The sequence below is a fragment of the Vicugna pacos genome, chromosome 1, assembly GCF_048564905.1.
Source record: "Vicugna pacos chromosome 1, VicPac4, whole genome shotgun sequence".
Lineage (NCBI taxonomy): Eukaryota > Metazoa > Chordata > Mammalia > Artiodactyla > Camelidae > Vicugna > Vicugna pacos.
The window spans coordinates 355,156-375,491 of NC_132987.1; the positions used below are offsets into that span (position 1 = coordinate 355,156).

The window sequence follows — 20,336 nt, forward strand, 5'->3', positions numbered from 1 at the left end:
GCAATATATGCTGGTTGGCTCTTTTCTGTTTCAGTAGTTCCATCTTATGTGTGGGCGTTTTTCTTCTGGTGGGCCTGTGTGTGGTTTGCACACGTGATAATAGAGATCTGTATTTGGGAGAACTCCAGGCCTCGTGTAGTCCCTCGTATGGAGCGCCCACTGAACTGGTGCTTGAACTTGGAAAAAAACAGTAAATGTTGGAATTTCCACTATGGTTGAGACTTCCAGGTTTCTATAACCTCTTTAGCCCACCTAAATTTTGGCTGCACCCAATACTGGATAATTTGGTGGAACTTCATGTTATGGTGGTGTAGAGACAGGGCCTTGTATGCTTCTTCTCTTTCCTTTTTCTAACAATCATTTTCCTGGGCCTTCCAGGTACTCCCCCAGAAGGGCCCAGGGCTGGCTTGGTGCTGCACTGAGGCAATATTTGTTAATAAGTCCCTTTCCTCATCTCTTCTGAGCCTCCATTTCCTTCTCTGCACAATGAGGGCTTAGACTAGATAAGTGCTTTTCAGTTTCTTTTAAAGCCATGTTTCCTTTGAGAAACAGAAAATTCAAATCTCTCCTCCCATCACAACCCTTTAGATTTTGACACGTCCTCCAAGGAGTCACATAGCTCTTTGTGGTAAATTGACGTGATTGTGATTCCACGTGGCACAGAAAAGACTCTTCAGAGATTTATTGCAGGGAGAGGGCAGGAAAGGGGCAGTATGTCACACTTTCTTGTGTGAGCACTGGAGCAAAGGCTTGGGTTTAAATACAGTGTCTGATGTGGCATCTCTCTAATCTTGCACAATGTGATAAACCTCTATCCCTAGTTTCTTAATGTGTCAAGTTGGGGTGGTAATGTTTTAAGGCTTTTGTGAAACATTATACACATAAGCCATTTATGTCTCGGTAGATACAAGACCTGCTAGAGAGTCGGAATTTCTTTAAAAATACATATATATTGTCCACATCATTCTGTCTGTGTGTATTTTGAAGTTCCTGGAGGGTGAGGGTTGAGTGTAATGTCCATCGTGGGACAGGTGGCCCATGGGTCTGTGTGCCTCAGATTGCCCCCTCCTCCCCAGTCCTCTTCCTCTCAGTCCAGGATGAAGTTCCCTAGTAGATTTACACACAGGTCTTGTGGAAATGGCTTTTCATTTTATTGTTTCACCAAGGAGGGTTGCCATCATGATCTCTGTGGTCAGGTTTTGGTGACCTGAAGGCTATGCAATTGGGGATTTCTATTTTATAAAAAGAAAAAAAATTACAAATACAAAATTAGACCTAGGTTGGTGGCAGGAGCTTTTGAAAGTGGGGACCATTAGCTTTTTTAGCTTCAGGTGCAGTGGCCTCTGGCCACGAGGACACATCCTCATGCTCTGAATTTGGAGGGACCAGTGGGTTCAGTGGGAATATTTACTGAGTGCATCTCATGGGCTGCGCATTGTCTTATTTGTACTGTGTGTTCCTTATTTGAGACGGTGAGCTGATTTAAACTCAATAGCCTCTTTAAAATAATAGACTTTTTATTTTTAGGTGTAATGTAGATTCCCATGTAGTTGTAAGAGATAATATGGAGAGGGCCTATGGACCCTTTGCCCAATTTTCTTTAATAGTTCCATCTTGCAAAGTTGGGGTACTATTCATTCGTGACTCACTAACCCTTTTAGGTTTGTGTTATTGCCCTCATTTCTATTTATGAATAAACTGGTGTTGAGAGAAGCACACAGGTCTGCCCAGGTCACCCACGTGGTTAGTGAAGATTTGGGTGGAACGTGGGCTTGGCATTTCCAAGCAGTACCATTATGATGGTCTGTGGCAGGGAGCAGCATTCACTTTGCTTGTTTATTCATTCATTCAACAAACATTTATTGAATAAACTCTGTGGGTCAGATGCTTTCATAGGGTTATCTGATTCTTCAGCAGTATGGAGAATCAGGTAATGTTTTCTTTTTCTTTTTTTTTTTAATATGAGAAAAATATCTCTGAGAGGTTATAATCTCCCCAAAGGAAAAATGGCTCATAAATGAGGGATAGTACATTTGTACAGTTCCTTCTTCTTATGCAGGTGGTACCCTAGGCATTTTACATTTGCAAACTTCCATAATCCAGATATATTCTTGTAAGGCAAGAAGTTTTTTTTTAATTGAAGTATAGTCAAGTTTACAATGTTGTGTCAATTGCAAGGTGGTTTTTTTTTGAATTTTGAATGGAGAAAATATTTTTTGAGGGGGTTAATTAAGTCTATTTATTTGTTTCATTTTTCTAAAATGAGGTACTGTGGATTGAGCCTAGGTCCTTGAACATGCTAAGCACGTGCTCTACCACTGAACTGTACCCTCCTCCCCAAAGCAAGTTTTCTTACCCATTATTCTGCACCTTAGGGGTTCAAATAAATTGGTGTTGAAATCCAGATATTTTGATCCTACTATGGTTCTTTTCATTATATCCTGCTGAGGGGTGGGGAAGCAGTTCCTTTATTCATTCATTTATTCAGCAGTTTTGAGCACCGACTTTGCATCAGGGCCTGCCTAGGTGCTTGGAAACAGAAAACAAGAAATGATCCTTTTCTGCAGGGGATGAAAGCCTAGACCAAAAGCTGGGTAATGTGATCTGAGCTTCAGTAGCCATGTGCAGACACTGAGGACAAAATTATCCCCGATTTGCTTGGACTTCCCTTGCCTTCTGGCTGGTGCACACCAGGTCGCCGCATCCCAGTGAGGCCCGCAGCCCACAGCACAGTATGTACATCGATTTACCCTCCCTTCTCGGCAGGGCCTGCAACATGAACGCCCCTGACTACGTGCAGTGCGCTGAGGACCACCAGACTCTCCCGATTGTGGTCCAACCCGTGGGGATCATCTTAGAGAATTTCTTTTGCATCTATAATGGAATCTCCTTGGTGAGCCAGATCAGACCGTGCGGCTCCCAGTGGGCACTCTGTATCTACTATAGGTATCTCTATGCGCCCGAGAATGGATGGAGTGACTTCCAGACCCACCGCAATGTCATGGGCCTTGTCACCATTACTGACTGCCTCTTGGCCAAGACCTTCTAGAAGCTCCACGCACAGAGGAGCTGTATGGCACCACGCTCTACGACTCTCAGCTCTTTGTCTTTGTGCTGTATGGGGAGGTGGCCGAGCAGCCGCACACCGACGTGGCCTTCAATCTACGAGGACTGCAGGGTGGTGGAGAAGAGGATAGACGACTTCACTGAGTCACTCTTCTTCTTGCCCAAGTCCAAGTGGCTGGATGGCGACCCCGAAAATTCTGGGGAGAAGACCCCCCTCCTCTACATCCTATTTGAGAAGGAGGACTTCGTGGGACTGGACACAGACAGCAGGCAAGTCAACCTGAAGGCCGGGCCACCCTGGCTGTGTGACAGATTGCTTCCCTACATCCAGAATGGGATCATCAAGGAGGAGGGCTTTCTTGTAGCCAAGGCGGGAAGGAGGTGTAGCCCGCCGGTTTTCAGACGTTTAAAACTAAATCCGCCTTTGTTTCAGAGAGATCCTTTTAGGGTTAATGTGGACACTTACTCCCCCTTTTCAGCCAGGACACTTGGGGGGACCCCTGGAGTTGCTGTCCAATAGAGTAGCCACAGCTACTGTTGTTAGTAGTGCTGGGGAGGAGGCCGGTCTGAGCTGAGATGTGCTGTAGGTCAAATGCACATCAGACGCTGAAACTTGTTTAGTAAAAAGAATATAAACTATCTTGTTACTTTCTATATTGATTACACGTCAAAATGATAGTATTTTACATACAGTAGAATAAGTAAGGTCTGTTCTTAAAATCAGTTACTTGGTTTTTTTTTTGTTACATTTTAAACGTGGCAACTGGGAAACGTTATTTACATGACTCTCATTTCATTCCTGTTGGACAGCCTGTCCTGGGACAGTTTCATCCCTTTGCTTATAAATGAGACTCTGAATCCCGAGACGCAGAACGAGGTGCTGGTTGAGCTCAGGGTGGAGCCGATGTCTCCTGCCTCCCAGGCCCAGCACCAGCACGGCTCAGGCCCTCTCCCCTGCCTGACAGCCACCATGCCAAGTTAGGACATCAGAAACACTGCCAGGGGCTTCCGAATTAGCTCCTTACGCAGGGAAAGGCGTGTCACGGTGTATGGGACACAGCAGGGAAAAATTCGTCCTCACTTTGTCCCTGTGATTAGGTCAAAGGCCCCACTCTGCCTTGGAAGTGCAGACGATCTCTTCTGGGCTGCCTAACCCCTCACCCTGTACTATGTTTCCCTGTGTATCTTTCAAGCTGTCCCTCGGGCAGAAGAGGGTGAGATGTCTTTGCCGAGAGGTGGTCCCCCTTTACTGGGGAGAGTGAGGTGAGCTGTGTCTCCCCGGCCTACGGCCTCGGGCCTTGAGTCTGGAGAGCGCTCATGGCGGTCCCACAGGTGACGGTCGGAGGACATGGCACGTGCTGCCGGGCCCGATGTGCAGGAGGGGCTCTGTGATTCTCTGTCATTCTAAGGTCAGATTCTACTTTCTTGTTGTTGGTAAGATGGAGGAGAAGATGCCAGAGAATTGATAAAAAGAAAATCCACACCAGTCCTGTGAATGACAGACACAGGGGATCCGTGTCCCACCTGCGTGTGGTGCCTGGCGGGCTCTGGAATAATTTTCACTTCCTCCCCGGACATTCCTCTATGGCTTAAGGAAGGGGAGAGGCATGTCGTGGTCATGATCTGTACTTGTCCTCACAGGGCCCTGTGATCTACATGCCCACACTACACTTCTGCTCCTTGGAGATGAGGTGTCAGGTTTAGGAAACTGGGCACTGCTGAGGGCATAGCTGCCAGAACCGTGCTACACCAAGGCTGGCTCCGTTCACCTCACCTGTCACCTCCTGTTGAGTCCTAAGGCGTCATTCAAGGTAGGTGCATCGGTGCAATGAAAGCAGGGACCTCCTTCACCCCCTGGACAGACTGGTGGGTGATCAGTGGAAGCCTGGAGCCCTGCCCCAGCCCCACGCCAGTGCCTCCTATTTTGTCATAGGAGGCACTGGTGACATTTTTGCTCAGCAACTGCTTGGCTCTGATTCTGCAGAGCCAACAGAGAATGCCAGCTTGTTTTTGCCTTTTGAAGTCTGCCCTTGGGATTTGGCGGAGTAGCTGGATGTGTGCTTAGCCCATAGTGGTTGACACTGTCACCATTGTTTACCCAGAACCTCGTGTACCAGGCATGGCTGCCGGCATCAAAATACAGCAGCGCATTAAACCTCCCTCCTGGTGGGTCTGTCTGTTCTGGTACCATAAGGGCTCAGCCAGCATCTGAACGTCAGTGAGATAACGTGGCCAGTGAGCTCGGGTCAAGCACGTTCTCCTCCAGTGACTTTTACTCCATTGTTGCTTTTACTATTACACAGTCATTAATTTTTTAAACAATGCTTTGGTTCAGGAGCAGAACCTAATTCTCCCCTGTTCCTCATGGTGAGAGTGAGTAAAGTTGCCCAGCTTGAAATGCGACCACATTTTGTAGCTCAAAAGCTGTCTACACGCATCTAGGTGAAGTTTTGGTTTGGGGCGCTGACCACGTTGGGGTCCCCCGGCAGCATCGCTCCCCTCAGGCCCCTGCCTTCCCTGGATCAGGAGGTGAGGGTGGGTCTCACCGTCCCCGCGTCCCTGTCCTCATCACACTGACGTAATTTCTTGTAAATGCTGTCAAAGTCATTTTTGTTCTCGTGTGTTTCTAATTTTGGCTGTTCCTCTATTCCTTTTTCTATTTTCCTTTTTCCCTTATACCACCCCGTGAGCATGTTGTTGGGTCTGAAAATGTGGGCTATGCACACCCTGCATTGGAATAGCCAGATCGCCCTCTGTGCCGTCTCCATCGCTATAAAAAGCAAAAACTTAACAGTTGCCATGATTCGTATATTATCCTAGTCATCTTATTTTCTACTTTTTTGGAATTTTTGCTATGTTAGCACATCACCCATTGGAGTTTGATATCTGTTAAAGTCCTTGCTTTGAGGAACCTGTTAGTTCGTCCTTATATTTGGTAACAAATGCTCTCTTACTAATTTTGTTTATTTGTTTTGAAGAAGTGAGATGCGAATTGATTTAGGCGGCTGCTGAGGGATTTTTTTCATGGAGTATTTAAACTTGGAAAGTCAAAATCTGCAGCACCTTGCTTGATTCTGGCTTTTACACAAACGTGCTCGGCACACGGTTCCTGGCTGTCGCTGTGTGACGTGCGTGACGGCGCTTCCTGGCCGGCGGTCACTGGTGAGGAAGTGGCCGCCACGGAGGTGACAGCTGCAGGGGACGCTGTTGGAGGAAGCAGTCACCGGTTTTTTGTTTTTTGGTTTTTTTTTTTGCATTCACCTTCCCAGTGCCATTTACTTTACTTTGCATTCATAGAGGGGCAGGAGCGGGCCTAAAACCATGCCACTCTTTTGTTCCCTTTATGAGGCTGGTTTTTCTAAGTATCAGGAAAACATTGCCTTGTCCTAAGTAACTGGTTCCCTTGGATCTGGTGGACACAGGGACCGCTAAAGGGGACCGTAGCTTCCTCTCTGCTTCAGCCAGTGGGCATTCAGAGCCGGGTCTGTGGTTTGCCTCAGCAGCCGTGCAGGCCTCCCTGCACCGGCCTTTACTTTTACCCCTTTTTGGCAGTAAATAGCTGACTCTGTGTCTGTTGCAGCTGATGTCCACCACTGACGGCCGTGTCGTTATTTTGCGGTAGTGAGTCTCCAACACCCCTGTCAGCCGTGAAGGGACCTTGCATTCTCACCCCGACCCTGGTTCATCTCACCCAGGGAAAGGGCTTGGCCACCACCGTCATGCTGGACATGAGGCCTTGTTTCTCCTTTCATGCTCTGGTCCAAATGTGGACACTTCATCCTTCACTGACTTGGTCTCGCTTGAGACAGTCCAGACTTTCTGAAAGAGTCCATCACATTCTGGGGGGGAACAGAACAGAAGTAAGAGTCGCAAGTAGGAGTCTAGGCTGTCTGGGTTGGCAAATGCAGGCTGGGATCTGTGATGGCCGGTCTGTGCCCTGGAAACTGGCCTTTCCCGTGGCTCCCGAGAGAAAAGGGGTCGGAGCGAGAACAGACTTGCCTGGGTTCCTACCATCCTCATCTGCTCACTGACAGGAGTGTCAGCTAACTAGGAGCTCCCCCAGACCTCGGGCCCTTCAAACCTCAGATCACGGGAGATCCTTGAGTCCCTTCTTCTGGTCCTTCTTTGTGAGAATCCAGTGCCTTCTGAGGTGACTGGCAGCAGGAGATGCCTCCCCCTCCAGGGAACTCCCTTCGGAGGACTGTGACTCAGTGCACCTTGCTGTGAGCTTGTGGGTTTCCATCGTGCTCCCTGCAGAACCAGACTTGAGACTGGCTTAGCGACAGAAATAACAAGACTGATTCCAGGGCAGGGCCAGGTGGAGGGAACAGTGGAAATTGAATGTGACCTCAAACACCTAGGTGGGTGCTGGGGCTGTTACTAAAATGGGGAGCCTGGGAGGTACCTGCCAGGAATCGAAGTCTAGAGTAAATGGTGGACATAAGGCCTTTTTTTTTGACATATGGCATTTTTAAGATGCCATTTGTCATCCAAGTTAGGACTTCCAAGAGGCACTCGTGTCTATGAGCCTGGGGCTCAGGTGAAGGAGCCGGACTAGAGATACACATTGGGATTCGTCATTCTTAGCTGGTGTTCACAGCCGTGCAAGTGGATCAGCTCATCTCAAGAGGTGCAGACTGTGTCTGAGGGGGGGCAGGGCTGTGCCTGGTTTGGAGGAAAGCCCGGACCATGCAGCTTTGGTGTGTCAGTCAGCGGCGTTTGTGATTTTCAGAGCAATGGCATTTATCCTTAAGGTTCTGGGGGGTGGGCAGGGCCACACAGGAAGAAATCTGAAGAGAGGGTTTTGGCCACGTGTGCGCGTCTTGGGACGATCCAGAGGCTGCAGGGTCCAGAAGGGGAAACTCCTCAGAAGCTGGAGTCGGAGTGGGGAGTTGGGAGAATGTAGTCACACTCTCCTGTGATGAAGGGAGGGAGGCCTAGGGAGTCCGCACCCTAGCGGACTCTCTTTCCCACGAACAAAAGGCAATCAGACAGAAGATTTGAGGTAAGAAGGGATGGGCGTTGGGAGAGGAGCCAACCTGGAGAACGGTGGTTGAACAATTCTTGAATAGTCTCCCTGAAACATAGAGTTAAAAAAACCCAGACTCTTAAGAATATTGATAGTGACTGGGGAGGAGGCAGTTGTTTTTCTGACCTCCTAAGGGTAAGGTATGTATCCGGGGATATACAGAAGAATCGGGCAGTCTGTTCCTGGGGCTTCACCCTTACCAGGGGGAACAGTGCAAGTTTAAAGGGGCAGAAGGGCAGCGGAGGGAAACTAGCCAGGTCCCGTGTCACGTACCAGTCGGCCGCCCTACTTGCGTGTTGCATTCACATCCATGCCTCCCAAGTGGGCGGTGGCAGCCCCGTTTTGAAGATTGGGAAGCCTCCTCAGAGGTTTAAGGAATTGGTTCATTTAGCAGCTAGTAAATGCTGTAGCAGGATTCCAGCAGGGCCTTGTCAGACTTCAAGGGCATGTTCTCTCTACTAATTCCGGTTGTACCTGAAATGGTGAAGTGAGTCAGTTTCGGAGCCTTTCAGAGAAAGTACGCTTTAAGTGCCTCAGGACTGTTGCACAAAGCTCAGTGTTCTTTCATGGTTCGGAACCACCGCAGTGCTTTTTGCCCCACAGATGTAAGGTCTTACTCCTTTGACGATGGCGTGGTTGTAAATGACATACAGGTGCAAAACCACACTTAGCAGCTTCTGAAGGGAAACTCTCCTGTTCTCCCTTGATCGGCTTTCTTCCACGGGATGTAACTGTGCTGCAGCTAAGGCCTGAGCTTTCCGTATGGAGTGAGGGTTTGATATCCAAATTTAGCATAAAACAGTCAGATGGAGAAAATCGAAGATGACAATATATTTTGGGGTTTCATTAGACAAGACATACTATCTGTTAATGGCTCATAAAGCTAATGAAATTGAGTACAGAACATTGCATTTCTTACTTTCTACTGAGAGCTGTCTTCCAACATAAGGTTCTCTGCTTTGGAACTTCAGCTCAGCCACTAGGGCGCCTGTCATTGTGTTGGTGTGATTGCATTTACACAGTGCATGTAATCTGGGCTTCCTTAGCCCCAAACACTCCAGTGCAGAATCATAGGCTGTAGCCATCACTTAGTTATACAAATACTTCTAAAACTATATGATACCAAAAAAAATAAATAAATAAAAATAAAGAGAGAGAGGGAGATTGCCTTTATCAAAGTTCCTTTGGATTTTAACTGCAAAGTGTTGTTGAGCAGCTCTGGTTTCCTTTGGATATGAATATATACATTTCTTTGCATGTAACTTGGATTTCAGGCTTGAACACCAAGCTCTTGTTTTCCATGAGCCACAAAAATCATAGCCAAATGACACACATATGAAACAGTTTATTCTTTTTATCTGAGACAGAATCCTTGAATTTGGGACTTGAGCTGCGACTTTCCTGTTTGCTCTTCCCACCCCTCTTGTCACCTCACTCCTTTTTCCCACGTGGCCTCCAAGAGGTCATGGTCTCATAGGAGCAGGTGGACAAATACCAGTTGGTCGCCAAGCAGTGCTGCTGTAGATGGAGCCCAGCCAAGAGCTAAAGGACATCATCAGGGAGGACTTCCTGGAAGAAATTGGCTCTACATTCAGTTCTGGGGACAGAGTAAGAGTCAGCCAGGGGAAGGAATCAAGAGGGTGACTCAGGTGGCAGGAGCAGCCCGGGTAGAGGCCTGGAGGCTTGTGGGGTGGGGACTCGGGGAGACTGCCCTGTGTGGTCCAGGGTGGTGGGTGACCCTGCTTTGAAGGACACTGGAGAGGGCCTAGGGGTGGAGGGCTTTGGAGGAGCTTGGTTTTTACTAGAACTGACACAGAAGAGGCAGTGAAGGGTGTCAGCAGGAAGTGACCCTTAGGAGAGCAGCTCTGCCTGTCCTTTTGAGTCCCACCCCTTCATTCTTTTATTCACAACACACGCAATTCTGAGTGTCTAGGGGAGAGGGGGTGGACCCACAGTAGTAAGCAAAATGTACTTGCTTCTTGAGAGCTTAGCAGTGTCAGAAGTTGACTTAGATTAAAATGTTTTATTAACACAGCAGGGCACCTAATCCAAAGTGCGGAGGTTGGAGGGAAGGAAGACTTCCTTGACAAACAGTTAAAATGAGCCTGGAGGCTAGTGGGAAGTAGCAGCAGGTCACGGGGCCCCTGAGGTCACTGGGGACCTGGTACTGAGGTGAGGATGGACAAGCAGGGTCGGGGGTGGGGCTAGAACTCTACCAGGGAGCCTCTGATGGGTTTGAAGTGGGGGAGATGTAATCAAATTTGTGCTTTGGGAAGGCTGCCTTGGCTGTGTGTGTGTGTGTGTGTGTGTGTGTGTGTGTAGCGGGGAAGAGGGGGAGGGTGTCACCAACTGGGAGGGTCATTAGAAGACCATTCACAGGCTCGGAGGCCACCAGTGGGAGAGGGGCGTCGGGACTGCTTGGGGACCGCAGGGGCAGAGTGGATGCCGGGTTTCCTTGTGTGGAGGGCTTGTTAGCGGGGTCGCTCTAGCGACACCTTGTGGCTGGAAGTAAACAGATGGAGGCCGCCAGGTGGACTTACCTCTTCTCTCCTTCCCTGCCTTGTGTGATGATCTTAGCTCTGCCAACATATGGAACAGAAGAGCTAAGTTCCAGAGTAGCCCAGGACTTTGCTGGGCTCGTTCAAGTGAGAGCAGATAGGATTTAGGCTTGTGTTGAGATCTGTAAGTTAACTTAGCTAGAAACGTCCTGTCTTTTGGATTTTCATAGGGGTAGTAATTCTTGATAAAGATTGCTTCCTTGGTGAGAGGAAATTTAATACAACTGATGTCTTTCTCAAAAAATATCTTATCTTTTAAGAAATTTAATATTCAAAATAATAGGAATATTTTAAAATGATAAACTAAGGCTTTCGTGTAGTTTCTTTGGTTTCTGAGTTGATGTGTAGGTAGACCCTTTGCATTACATAATAGCACATCTTTGACAGTATTTAAAGAGCTGTTAGTGAGCGCCCCCAATTTGAAAGCATCATTAAAGCTTGCTCTGAAATAGTGAAGTCATATAGGTCTTGTTTGCAGAAGCCAGATATTTGGTTTATAATCTGCAGCATAGCTCCCTTTATAAAATAATAATAGATTCAAAATTAACAAAGTGGAAAATAATTGATTTTTTTTAAAAAATGAAACATAAACTTTCTTGTGCTATTGTTGCAACTGGAAATTTTGAAAAGAAAAATCCTATTGTAATATCATCTAAGTGAAATCCATATATGTCTGTCACATTTGAATAGTAACTGCACAGTGGTTTTTGAAGTCAGGATCATTCCAGCTCAGATACTGGCAGTGATGGTTGCTGGTTTTCAATGGAAGAGCCTAAATTTGCTTTCTTAGCTTTATTCTTTTCTTTTCTTATATTTTCTTTTCTTTTCTTTTCTTCTCTTTTCTTTTCTTTTCTCTCTCTCTTTTTTTTTTTTTTTTTTTGGGTAGTGCGAGGGTTGAGTAGTGCTGTGCCAGCATGATTTGGGGGCAATTTGTGGGCAGATGTCGTGCAGCAGCAGTGAGATATTTCCATGCATTTTACTTTCCGGACATCACCAGGGAACATGTGTGGTTTGTGCCTGCAGGATGGGATGCTGCAGGACTCCCTGGTCCATCAATGTTATGTCTTGGAGCTGCTCCGGTCAGTGAATGATTTTCTGTGGCTTGGAGCTTATGTGGTCTGATGCAGATGATCAGATGTGTAACTAAAGTACTGTTACTTGAAATAAGAGAAAAGCTAGCAAAAATGTCTCTAAAATACAGGATGAGGGAGGAGAATTGGCTGAGCTGCTTGCAGTGGGGAATATTCTCAGGTGACTCCCTCACTGTGTCTCCTGTCACTATCCCCCACAGCCCTGCATGGCAGTCCTACTGAAGCAACCATGCACTTTCTCAGAAACGCGCTGAATTTCCTTGTGCCTCTGATTGTTCACTTTTTTTTTGAAAGCACATCTTGCCCTTTGCTTAAATGCCATCCCTGCTAGCCACCACTTACACTCATTCTTCTGGACCTCGTCCATATATAGCTGCTGAATGAAAGAACAAAATGTAGTATCTCCATTTAGTGGAATATTATTCAGACATAAGAGTGAATAAAAAAGAAAAAATAAATAAAGGGGAATATGAAAAAAGCCATCTGCTCTGGGTAGTCCACCCTGACTGCTCAACCCGGCCTTTTCCCTTTGAAACCCCACCCCTTATACCCCACTCTACTATTTTTGATAGTATTTACCACCTTCTAATAAAGTTTAACATTTTCAAAAAAAAAGAGACATGCTGATACCACTTCAACATGGGAAAGCCTTGATAACAGCACGTTAACTGAAAGGAACCAGACACAAACGGCCACATATTGTTGATTTCAGTGATCTGAAATGCCCAGAATTGGCTCATGCAGTGGCAGAGAGCAGATGATGGTTGCAAGGGGCTGGGTGGAGGGGGGTTGTGGAGTGACTGCTAGTGACAGGGGTGTTCTATTGGGGTAATGAAGTGTTCTGGAAATAGATGGTGGTGAGGGCTGCACAACCGTGAGTGTGCAGAAGACTGCTGAGCGCTGTCTCTGGGAGTGCTTGTTGTTGGGGCGGCTTTATTTTGTTCTCATCCTGTAATGTGAAGGGTCATCTTGTGCTGAGACCATTCAACTCCTGTGAGTGGTAAGGCTAAGAGACTTTGCAGAGTCATGTTTCTTTTTTCCCCCTTGCTGAGTGTAGGCAAAAATGGTTTAAGCCTGAGAAAGTGCTCCATATGCAGAAATGTCTTTCAGTTTTGGCTGGTGTAAAAATCTTGTGAGCTTTTTAATCATTTAGGACAGTCTGTAGGGGGAAACAGCCTGTGAAGCCTGGGTGAGACTTGGAAGAGCCGCGCTACCCTCCCAGACACGGGTGGGGATTTCACCCCCATTCAGGCAGTGAAGGGCCAAGACCCGTGAGAGGAGTTGACAGTCATGAATATTTATGTGTATCCGCTGCTTCATCTTGGATATTAATTTCTAGCTGAGTCATTTTGTGGCGGCAGCCTCATCCTACATCAGGAATTTATAGTATCTGCTCTTTGAGGTGAAGAGCTGACAGACTTGATTATTTAACAGTCTATCTTGTATTGATATCTCAGATTCCTTTGTCAATCGCAAAACAGCAGAAATACAGACGTCCTTTAATGCCGATGTGACCTGGAGCAGGTTTAGTTTCTGTACCTCAGTGACCTTATCTGCGTGTGGGGAAGATGATAACAGTGCTTCCCTCAGAGGGGCTGGTGAGAGGAGACTGAGAAGCACAAATGGAAGACTTACACGAGATGCTCATGAATGACAAAATTTAGTGCTCTCATCCTGGTGAGGCCTCAGGGGCAGAGATGTCAGAACAGAGCAGTCCTAGCCGGAGTTCGATCCGCATTGGCAGGTTTTATGATCACTATCACCACTGTGGGTTATCAGGTAGTTTTAAGACTTGGTAATATGAATTCATGAATAATGTTAAAGACTAGACAACTCAGATCCGGTTTACATAGTCCTCAAGATTTCCTGTGAGAAATGGATATTTTTTCCCCATCTTAAATCTGAGTGGATTCTCTAAAAAAATTCTGTAGTCCTCCATCTTTTTCCTTTAATTCTCCTTTTTTTTAAATAAAAGTTTTTAAATGGAGTTACTGGGGACTGAACTGAGGGCCTCATGCGTGCTGAGCACATACTCTCTCAACTGAGGTATACTCTCCCCCATAATTTTTTTAAACTTTACTTTCTTAGTATTCAGAGGTTAGAGGCCTCTAATTCTTTTTTTGGAGACTTGTCCATAAACCGGTAAATCTAAAATTAATGGACAAAATTTGGTTTATTAAAAAAATCATTAGAACTTTTATCAATCCATTCAAAAGGAAATGCTTATTGAGTTAAAATGTTTCTCCTTTATGGTGATTTCTAATTTTTGGTCTAGCTTAACTTATTAAAAGTAATCCTCATCATCATAATGACCAAGCTTGCTGTGAGTGGACACCTACCAAAGGCTAAACTGTTTTTCTCATGTTTTACTTCAAAGCAGGTGTTTGACGGTAGGTATCAATGTCTCCTTTTTGCAGCTGAGGGATTGAGAGGTGGGCAGCTTGTCCCAAATCAAACGCAGCTGGCGGTGCCTAGCTCGGTGCTGGAACCCAGGCTGCACAGGATGCATTCTCAATTCTCCTCTGATCAGCCTCCCGTTGAGTGGTTTCCCAAACTCCTGTGAGTCCATAAATGACCGATTTTGGCGATCTCAGCCTGATGAGGCCTTCAAAGGAGAGACACCAGTGAGAATGTGAGACAGAGTGGCATAAATTAAAATTGTACATTTTCACAAATGTTGCATTCTCAGGTAATGACTTAAATAGTTTATGTTTTCTTTATATTAGTGCTATGTAAGCACTAAAAACAAAACATTAAAAATGATTATAGTGCAAAATAGGAGTGGGCTTTGAAAGTCCAATCATTGCTAATGATGTTGCTTGTTTTTCTCTAGTGGTGCTTATTGACAGAATAATTTACAGTGACTGAATTTGTTTTATGTATGTAGTCTTAGTATGGAGGAAAAGTTTGTCAGTGCATATTGAAAGTAAAATCTTTACTCTTTTCTTTCCTGATGATAAATATGTACGTTGTTTCCATGGCTTAAGTATATTTCCTCATTTGTGAAATTTGAGTGATGCCGTTTACCATGTCTGACTGTGAGAGGTAGACGCCTTGTATACAAAGCATCCAAGAGCTGCTTAGTAAAAATGTGCTGTCACAATGACAGATAGTTTAGAAGGATCAACTGTGAATACTAAAGAGGGTGGCTTGTTTCTGATGCATATTCAATATGGATATATATGAATATGGCTTAAAGTAACAAGGATTCAGGGTTTTGTGTGTGTGTGTGCGTGCAGTATGAAGTTTTAATGAAATCTGTATCATTCTATTGAGACAGGGACTAGTTAAATTGACTTAAGCAGACGACCTTGAAGATTATTTACACAGAATGTGTATTGTTACAACTCAGTGTTCATGCCGCCGTGTAACTATACACTCAGACATTTAAATTCGTAGGACTCTGACCAGAAGCATTAAGTTTAGAAAAATCCACATTGATCATTTTCAGGGAATAAGCTTCTCTCTTTTGTGATTAAAGAAAATTTTGATTTATTTTTCTGCACTCTTAATAGGTTTTAAAATATCAAAACATTGATTTGACATGTCAGCTTTTTTAATAGAAAAAAGCTCATGCTGTTTTAATATGTAAATAAATGTTTTTGTATTTCAATACACTTCTATGATTTCCTGGCTCTTTGAGAAGTATTTTGCAAGATACTTAGATTACCTCCTGTTGGAAAAATACAGACATGACTTTTATGAATATAGGCCTAGTACAGGTCTGTTGGTTTTTGCTACAGTGCAAGACATGAGGACTAGGAGAGCAGTATGTGCTACATAAGCTTTTAGTTATCTGATTCTTGTTTCTGATCCACAGGCAATTTTTGTGTTGCACCTTTCCAGGCAACCAGGAAGGCCTTTTAAGCCATAGGTGGCGCTGTTGCACCTTCTTACAGTCTTAAATTTCCTGTTTGTAAAGGAAGTCTTAACGTTTTTTGTTTTTTTTTTTTTTGATTCCTTTGCTTAGTGCTTCAGGGTAGCACAATGTCCATTATGTCTGGCTACCTGGAAATATTATTCTGCTTATGTCTTAGTTTTATTCTATCATCTCGCTGTGAACATTTCAGACTTCCTGTGCAAACAGTTGCAACATCGGACTTTTCTTGCAGTGTTAGAAACCAGTGAGCCGGGATTTTATAAAAGAGCTAGAAGCGGCCTCTGGAGCACCTTAAAGCTGAAAAGTGTACTGAGTTCCCTAAGTATTATCCCCACCGCTGTGTGTCAATGGGTGGTAGGAGATTTGGTACATATACAAAGGGGTGTGGTGTTTTGACTTGGGTTTGCGTGCACGCGCTGCCACTGAGCTACGTGATCCTGAGTCAGTTCTTTCTGAGTTTTTCCCTCGTCTGTGAGATGGGGACACTCATTTCTGCTTTGTAGAATTGTGAGAATTAGAAATTATGTAAAGTGTTTAGCACAGTGTGTATGACAAGAGGGCTCATAATCTTAACTGCTGTTTGGTGTGAAGCCATCATTTGATAGTCTTTGGCAATTACTGAGAAACAGGAAAATAAGAAAAGCTGGTTTTATGATGAAAGATATTTGAGGAGGTTCCATAGTTCCTATACACATAATTTAGCATCAGCAGAGTCAGGACAGTTAGACAGTCGCCCTAAACCAATGTTAAGCCACAGAATTTTTGTTACTTCATATATGTTGGGGCTTAAGGGGACCCAATACTTATACACATGTTGTGTCCAGCAGCCAACTGAGAGATGACTAAGAAGAACAGGCAGGCGATAAATGTCTCCTATATTACTGATGAAGCCACGTTCTCCATGAAATTCAGGGCTGTGGGAGAGTGAGTGTCATGACACTATGTCCCAGAATTAGAGACTTACGCAGTCCCAGGTAACTCTGGGCCACAGCGAGCATTCCCTTGAGAGATTCTGACCCATAATGCACAGGACTGTCTTGCCATGGAACTGAGCATCCCGGGTGCTTCCTAAGGGTGGCCAACACTGGAGGGGAAGGAAAGCTTTCATATGCCCTGCTTGTCTCCCCGGACTCACACCTCAATCTGTTAGTGTGAGGAGGGCTAGCCGTGGGCCAGTGGTCAGGGGTGTGAAGGGAGAAGCAGTCTCCCATGGACCAGAGGAGTGGGGAGGAGGGAATCCCCCCTCAGTTTAAACAGGTGGTGGCTTGAAACAGAAGGGTGCTCCTCAAGAGTTTATAAGAGGGGAAATAAGGATTTCCTTTGGGACTCAGAATAGTCATGAAACACAGAAGATGATTAGATGGGAGACTTGTAAATCACTTTCTTATTAAATTGAAATTTGTTGGGCGCCAAAAATGTGCTACATTCTGTTCTGAGAGTTTTACAGAAATGAATCCTCCAATTTTCACAACAAGTGAGTAAGAAAGATTTGATTGTTATCCCAGGTTTACAGTGTGGAAATTGAGGCACACAGAGGGTAAGTAATTTGGCCAAGGTAACAGAGCTAGTAAGTGGCAGAGCTGGGATTTAAATCCTGGCTATCTGGTTTCCAGGCTCCCAGGGATGGGCTTTGGGTGTTTACAGGTATCTGCATCCCTGGATCTCTGTACCTCTGCATCAGTTAGACCAGAAAGGATAGGGAAAGTGGAGTTATACAGGTGCTCACTGTCGTGTCTCAGCCACTGTCCATGGAGTGTGCCCCGTGATTGGCATTAATTGTTTTCCAGGCAGTAGATCTGTTCTTATAACAGAAATTTAGTCCATTGAGTTAATCTAGAAACCCTTCCTGCTCTGCTTCTGTCCACGCTTGCCATGTGACTGCCTGCCCGAGATTGGGCCGTGGAGGAGAATCTGTACTCATGGTTGAACTCTGATATTTCAATCTGGTTTGTAGTTTCACATCTCCTGTTACATTAATAAATTAAATTTCTGGTTTTCTTGCATCAGTGTGTCATAAGTTTGCTTAATGTGAAACCAGTCCATGGGAGCCCAGGGGTGCTGAGGGTATAATTTCTGAGCATGTGGCATTTCTACCCGTGCAGAAATGGCTGGAGGATGTCCACCTTCCTCACTGATTTCTCCCAGCAGCAGGGTCCTCTCCCACCCCCGGATGTGAGGATGGGATCTCTCTGAGTAGGCCATTCAGAGGCCGAGTCCACCAATCAGATGAAGTACCTGGAAGTGGGTTTAATAGAAGAAAAGGGCTTCCAGGTAGTCCGATGGGCTGTTTGAGTCCGTTTGGTGAAAAGATGTCCACTGTCTGTGGTTGAGCTGCTTCTTTGCTGTTTAAAAGTCTGTATTACATGAAGGGATTTTAAAAAGCAGAAAGGTGTGATTTCAGGTGGTACATCCGCACCGGTGAGTAGTGCTGGATGACCACCTGTGTGAGGAATAGACAGTCTTACAAACTTCATAAAACAGCTTTTAAAGCTCTTCCATCTGAGTGCACTTCGTATGGGGTCTAGTTCATGACTGGTCGCGCTGAGAGGGCACGTAACTGATGATGGCAGAAAGGACACGGAGGCATCAAAAAGGTCCCAGACATGTTCTGTGTTTAGAGGATGGGGCACAGAGTAATATATTTGAGCCAGTTTTTCATTGAACATTTTTGAGTATTTTCTAGGACTCCCCAATCCCCCATGGTTCCATGCAGCTGGGTGTCCCCTCAGTGCAGCTCTGTCAGCGCTTGCCCTGGGCTGACGCGGTGTCACGGGGAGCAGGACGGTCAGTGTCCCCGGCTCCTCCGAGCTCCGTCTCCTCATCCGCAGAGCCGGGTTTCTCATCCGTGTCTACTTAGTAGGATTGCTGAGAATCACACGTGATGGTTGTCAGGTGTGATTTGTGGTTGTCTCTGTGATTGGCGTATAGTCAATATTTGATAGAAACACTTGTTTTTTATTATAATTGTGGCTCCTAGATTGCAGTGGTTTTTAGTCTGCATTTATTTTTTTATATAAATTTATTCTTATTTTTAAGTAAGCACTTGTATTTATTTATTTTCATGAAGGTACTGGGGATTGAAGCCAGGAACATGTGCGTGCACAACAGGTGCTCTACAATGGAGTAATACCCACCCTCCTTGTCTGCACTTAAAAATAAATATTTCAATACACAAAATATTTCTTAAACACCATCATGGGTCCTATTTTCTGCATAGACAATTGAATACATATGCCACCTCAGTAAGAATAAATGTCATAGGGACATACCTTTCTAAATCTGTTTACGTGTTTTAAAACGATCATAGCTAGTGAAAAACACGAGTCTTGGATCCACTACTTCTTAGGGTCTGCTTTGCCATCATGGGGAATTACATTCTACAGAGAAGGCTAATTGGATCTCATTGATATTTGGATGATTTTGCAATGTTCAAGGCTTTCAAAAGCTGACCGTTTTGTATTTTAAACTAACTACAAAGTTATCTTCTAGAAGTTGTAAGTCCTTAGCTTGTGAAGTGCCCAGTAATTCAGTTTGTATATGTCTGTGTCTCTGTGAACGTGTATGTGTGTGATTTCAGGAATGTAGCAATAAGTTCCATATAGCCTTCTGAAATCTTTCTCCTCCAGTTCAAGGTGTAGGTATATATTTACACAAATAAATTGATACTCTTTTGTGATTTGGCATATTGGTGGGAATAAGAGGTTCTCATAATTGTTTCAGAAGGTTTGGGGAGCATGAGCTTAGAAAATGGGAGGAGATAGAGGCAGGGAGGTTCTTTAAACTTTGTGCAAGATGAGAAACAGTAGCTTTTCTTTTTTCTTCTAAAGCAAACTGGCACTGAATTGTAACATACTAATACTCAGAATTGCTTTTCTGATCAGAGGCAAGTGCCTCAGATTTTTCAAGGCAACATGAATGATGAAATGTGTTTTAGCAGTTATCTTTAAAAGTAGTTTTATTTTTCAAGTATAAGTCTATAGACTGTTCTTTTTTTCCAGCTGTACAAGAATTTCTCATTGATCCAGGTACGTGATCAATGTGTTTAGTTTCTTTGGGTTATTTATTTTTTTTAAGTGCTTGATTCATTCTGGTGTGAATGAATGTTTAAAATTTCTGGATTTTGATCTTTAAAACTTGCTGATTTATCAGAACTGCAAAAAACCTGATGTTTGTTCCTTGTTTGGTGGGGCAACTTATTGATTTATGTTGTCTGTTATAGAGGGAAATTCTTCCTCTAGCCTGTAGATAATTAAGTGAATGGTTTGCAGTGTGCCTTAAAAATTATTTGAATGCATTGAGCATGTTTGTCCAGTGAATTTTGGATTGAGTCATAATAATGACTTTGCTTTGATTCTGTGGCTTTTGTCCTCTCCACAAGAATTTGAATTCTCTGTTGCATTTTGTATTCGTGTTCTTAACAGGGGAAGGAATTTTGCATTTTTTACAGAGGTGGGTTTTCCTATCCCCTCTGAATTCCTTCTGTAATTGATACAGCGAAAATCTGTTATTGCAGTGCTTAATTATTTCATAAAAATTTTTTTGGCTTAATCAGAAACAATGACAAAGAATGATAATAAAAAATACGAAAACTTTCCTTCCTTTGAAGAATAGAAATGAGGTGGTCAGGCTCACGCATGCTTTGTACCTGACACACTTACTCTCATGTCATTGTGTATCATGAGTCGGAGATGGAGTTGCTTCAGGTTTATAGA

At 44.6% G+C, this 20,336-nt stretch overlaps 1 protein-coding gene across 5 annotated transcripts in view; it reads left to right on the forward strand.

Annotated features, from left to right (window-relative positions):
* The window catches only part of LOC140699097 (uncharacterized), a 40,796-nt gene that overhangs the window by 12,984 nt on the left and 7,476 nt on the right, over positions 1 to 20,336 (forward strand). The window contains exon 2 of one of the 5 annotated variants that reach the window (XR_012077118.1): positions 2,767 to 3,042. The exons of 2 other annotated variants lie outside the window; for them this stretch is intronic. Coding sequence is in view for 1 of the 3 variants with exons in the window: in XM_072970889.1 (XP_072826990.1) it covers positions 19,623 to 19,649 (27 nt within the window). In the remaining 2 variants the exon portion in view is untranslated. Of the gene's footprint in view, positions 1 to 2,766; positions 3,043 to 3,196; positions 3,337 to 19,622; positions 19,650 to 20,336 lie in introns of those variants that run through there. 2 more of the 5 variants (XM_072970889.1, XR_012077117.1) reach the window with 2 other exon arrangements.